Raw genomic sequence first — 4,586 nt, 5'->3', positions numbered from 1 at the left:
GATGGGGAGGGAGCCCAGGGGAATTGGGGGCTGCGCAGAGAGGTGGTGATGTCCCCGTATGGGGCAGGTGGAAGCGGCGCGGTTGGAGGAGCAGATCGGGAAGGAGTTTGAGAAGCTGCACGAGTTCCTGCGGGGCGAGGAGAAGGCGCTGCGTGCCCGGCTGCAGGAGGAGACGCGGCACAAGCACAGCCTCATCGAGGGCAAGATGAAGCGGTTGGCCAAGGAGAGGCAGACCCTGCTCAACGAAGCCTTCCAGCTCCAGGCGGACCTCAAGGAGGATGACTACACCTTTCTCATGGTAAAGGGCACCCGCCGGGGTCCTGCCCCGTGCCGGGGTGTGAGGGGGGAGGGTGTTGGGCAATGCTTTGGGGGTTTGCCAGCCCCCGCGACCCCTTACAAGCAAGGATCTGATGCTCGGTGTCTCCTTCTCTTTCAGAGCCACAAGAACCGCAAGCGCAGGTAAATCCCGGTCCCCGCCACGTCCCCTGCCTGGTGACACGGGATGCTCGGGGTGGCTGAACCCCCGCACCCCCTCTCTGGGGCTGAAGGGGGTCTCCTGCAGAGTGACATCTCTGCCCCAAGCGAATTCCCGGACCCACATGTCCCCTCTGGATCCGGCTGCTCTGGCAGAAGAAGGTGTTGGGTGTCCCCAAGGCATGGCAGCACCCATGGGTGCCTCCGGGCAGGATTAGGGGGGGATGTGCATGCAGACACAAAGCAGCATTGCAGGTCTTGGGGGAAACATTAAAACCGTGAGGTTGGGGGGATTCGGGACCCTCCTGGGGGGATTCGGGATCCTCCTGGGGGGATTCACCACCCTCCTGGGGTGAGAACAGGGTGGAGGCAAAGCCCAGGAGGAGATGTGGGATGCCGGTGGGGAAATCCCTGCCAAAACCCAGGGTCCCAGGAGACCCAGCTCAGTCCCTTCCTCCATCCTTGACCCCTCTCCGTCCTCTTGCCCCTGCCCTAGGATCGCCTGCACGGCCGAGGAGCCGGAGGCTGTGCCCTCGGGGATGCTCCTCGACGTTGCCAAGTACCTGGGCTCACTGCAGTACAACGTGTGGAAGAAGATGCTGGACACCATCACTGTCGGTGAGGTGCTGGGCCTGGGGGACACGTGGGTCCCCCTCAAAGAGTGGTTGTGCCGAGGTTAATGGGGGGAAAAGCTGGCCAGGAGCCGGCAACGTGGTCTGGCAGCCCAGTGAGCCCCCGGCATCCCGGGCTGCATCCCCAGCAGCGTGGCCAGCAGGGCGAGGGGGGATTGTGCCCCTCTGCTGCGCTCTGCTCTGGGGAGACCCCCCTGCAGTGCTGCCTCCAGCTCGGGGGCCTCAGCACAGGAGAGACATGGACCTGGTGGAGCGGGGCCAGAGGAGGCCCCGGAGATGCTGGGAGGGCTGGAGCCCCTCTGCTGGGAGGACAGGCTGGGAGAGTTGGGGGGGTTCAGCCTGGAGAAGAGAAGGCCAAAAAGGGGAGACCTCAGAGCCCCTTCCAGTGCCTAAAGGGGCTCCAGGAGAGCTGGGGAGGGACTCTGGGTCAGGGAGGGGAGCCGTGGGATGAGGGGGAATGGTTTTACACTGGAAGAGGGGAGATTGAGATGAGATCTGAGGGATAAATCCTTTCCTGTGCGGGTGGTGATCCCCTGGGGCAGGTTGCCCCGAGAAGCTGTGGCTGCCCCATCCCTGGAGGGGTTCAAGGCCAGGTTGGACGGGGCTTGGAGCAACCTGGGCTGGTGGGAGGTGTCCCTGCCCAGGGCTGGGGGTTGGAACTAGATGGTCTTTAAAGGTCCCCACTCAAACCACTTTGTGGTTCTACAGCTAAAGCAGCCTTCGCATGGGGCAATCCCAGGGGCGGTGGGTGCTGGAGAGGAGCGTGAAGCAACCATGCCCGTGGCTGATGGCCCTGGGGAAGGAGGTTGGAGAGCATAAAGGGTGCTCTGGGGCACTTACACCCCAAAAGGGAAGCCCCAGAGGGTGCATTTCTCCATAGTGAGCTGGGTTAGGAAAGGATGGATGGGTGGGTGGATGGATGGATGGGTGCATGGATGGATGGATGGATGGATACTTGCAGGGCTGTGGTCCCCCCACGAGCTCGTCCCTACAGCAAGACATGCTCCTAACACTTATGTCCCCACCACAGTGCCCTTCAGCTTCGACCCCAACTCCGCGGGGTGCTGGCTCTCGGTGTCTGAGGACCTCACCAGTGTCACCAACGGGGGCTACAAGCCACTGGTGGAGAACCCCGAGCGCTTCACCTCGGCCCCCTGCATCCTGGGCTCCCACGGCTTCTCCACGGGCTTCCACACTTGGGAGGTGGACCTGGGCGGCATCATGAACTGGAGGGTGGGGGTGGCCCGGCCGTGCGGTGGCACCCACTGGACCTTCCACCACGATGCTCGTTCCGGCTTCTGGTACATCTACCGCCTGCCTGGGAAGAACGGCGAGACGTGCCGAGCATCCAACACGGCGCGTTCCGAGGCGGTGGTGGGCGACCTGAGACGGATCCGGGTGGAGCTGGACTGCAATGAAGGAGAGCTCTCCTTCTACGATGCCGACCGCAAGACCCACATCTACACCTTCCACGAGAACTTTGGCGGCACCGTCTTCCCCTATTTTTACGTGGGGGGCAGGCCGGAGGGCGCGCTGCCCGAAGCGCTCCGCATCTGTCCCCTCCGGGTCCGCGTCCACGAGGATGTCCCCGTCTAGCGGCCACCACCTCCTGCCACCGCGGCCTCCCGCTGCATTTGGGGTTCTCCGGATGCTTTTCCAACTTCCCTTAGGAGAAAGAAAGAAAAAAAAAAAAAAGGAAAAAGAATTATGTATGTATGTATGTACTGCCTCTTTTTTTAAATCATTAATAAACATTCTTCTCTTCTGGTACAGCTCTGCACTTCTCTGCCTAAATCGCCCCCGCTCCTTTCCCGCACCTCTCTTGATCCGTGATGGATCAAAGCTGAGAAGGTCTCGGGGAGAAGGTGTCTCCCTGCTGGGGGAGGGCTGTAAATAGTAAATTCGACCACCTGAGGGCTTTCCAAGCTTGTCCGAGTGTTGCAGCTTGCAGGGCTTCAAGTCTCCCTGGGGTGGATAAAGCAGGGGACGGTGATGTCTGCCCACAGACCTCGGGCACGGGAAAGTCCCGCATGGCCGGAGAGATGCAGGCAGAAGTGTGTGTTTCCCCTCTACGAGAAAAACCATTATGGGGGACATCCCTGAGAGTAACAACCTGTCTCCTCCGACCCTTCTCCCTATGCCTTTTACCCTTCCGAGGGGGCTTTTCCATAAATCCCCAGCTCCGGGAGTCAGGTGATGACGTGCGGTTGGTGTTTGGAGGTGGAGGAGGTTGGGAGGTGGGATGAAGGGAGACAAACCCTCCCCTCTGCCACCCCACGCTGGGTCTGGCCTGCTATTAATCCTGCCAAAAAAGGCTTTTTTCCTCCCATCCTGGTGAGCGCTTGGGGTTTCAAGGTGATGCCCGGGGGAAAGGGAGGATGCCTGGCAGGCAGTGCTGCCGGTGCTGCCCGCTTTGCCTGGCTGGCCGGGACCTCGCTGGCGGGATGCTGATATTAACGGCCGGTTTCCATGGTTTCTCACCGTTTGCATAGGATGCTCCTTAGGAACAAGAGGCGGTGGCGGAAAAACAAAAGGGAGATGGATGTTGGAGGCGTGTGGTGCGGGGGCGACCCCGGGGGTCCTCCGCCTTCCTTACGTCGGCTGACGTTATCTATTTCCAGCCGAGCATCCTTGGATACGGGGAAAGGAGGAACATCGGCCCGAGCATCCCGTCTTCCTCCGTGCACTGTATCCCGCCACCGCCCATCACCTCCCCCAAAAAACTGGCAGTGCCTGGGAATTTGGGCATCCCGCGGCCAATTTAGGCACAAGGAAGGCGTTATTTGGGAACAATAAAAAGGCGGCGAAGGTCTTGGAGTTGCCAGGGCTGGAGCAGGATGAGGCGTTTCTCTTTTTCAGGTCCGAAGGGAGTATTTCTCTCCCGCGACCGCCAGTGCCGGAGCAGGTGCCTGGCGTAAAAATGGCAACAAAAGGGGAAATGAGGCATCTCTTCACATGGCAAAACTGAACCGGTCGGACTTTTTTTTTTCTGAATCATTTCGTGAAAAATCAGTTTGCAGGAAACAATATGAATTGTTGAACTGGTTGGCTCCCTAAGACTCCATGGTTTTTAGTCTAATAAACGGTGCCTGCACCTTCCCCTGAGCTTAATTTCACTCTCACCGAGGCAGAGAAATGGGTGATGTCTCCCCGGGACTGAACATTTGCTCGCACATCCGACATTGGAGGGCAAATTTGGAGAAAATCTCTGATAAGGAGCAGGTGGGTTTTGCCCGGGACCCTCCTCCGCAGCCGTCGCACCCTTCCCTGACGCCTGAGATCCCGCCTGGGACACGCTGGGTACTTGCAGGACCCTTTGGGACCTCAAACCTTCCTCCTTGCAGCAATTAGAAGGATCTCATTAATAATAATAATAATTAGTAGCCGCAGCATTATTTTAGCATCATTTCTGGCTGCTCCTGCTGAGGATGGGGAGTGATGGTCCCGCTCCAGCCTGTGGGATCCCCGGGATCCCCATCT

At 59.5% G+C, this 4,586-nt stretch overlaps 1 protein-coding gene across 1 annotated transcript; it reads left to right on the top strand.

The window, feature by feature from the left end:
* The first annotated feature begins 58 nt into the window (after positions 1 to 58).
* Positions 59 to 2,702, top strand: TRIM35 (tripartite motif containing 35). The gene is made up of 4 exons (XM_009895465.1): positions 59 to 298; positions 437 to 459; positions 971 to 1,092; positions 2,137 to 2,702. The coding sequence occupies exons 1-4, from the start codon at positions 59 to 61 to the stop codon at positions 2,700 to 2,702; spliced, it is 951 nt and encodes a 316-aa protein (XP_009893767.1).
* Positions 2,703 to 4,586: the final 1,884 nt, after the last annotated feature.

Source organism: Charadrius vociferus, unplaced genomic scaffold (genome assembly GCF_000708025.1).
Source record: "Charadrius vociferus isolate BGI_N301 unplaced genomic scaffold, ASM70802v2 scaffold41, whole genome shotgun sequence".
In the NCBI taxonomy this organism is placed as follows: domain Eukaryota; kingdom Metazoa; phylum Chordata; class Aves; order Charadriiformes; family Charadriidae; genus Charadrius; species Charadrius vociferus.
The sequence above is the reverse complement of the archived record's forward strand: the minus strand, read 5'-3'. Positions and strand labels throughout refer to the sequence as shown.

What these genes read in the sequence shown, in the direction of transcription:
- TRIM35 (XM_009895465.1), top strand. Translation starts at nt 59, where the DNA reads ATGGGGCAGGTGGAAGCGGCGCGGTTGGAGGAGCAGATCGGGAAGGAG. An exon ending in ATGACTACACCTTTCTCATG is followed by an intron (nt 299 to 436) that starts GTAAAGGGCACC and finishes CTTCTCTTTCAG; the next exon opens with AGCCACAAGAACCGCAAGCG. An exon ending in GCTGGACACCATCACTGTCG is followed by an intron (nt 1,093 to 2,136) that starts GTGAGGTGCTGG and finishes TCCCCACCACAG; the next exon opens with TGCCCTTCAGCTTCGACCCC.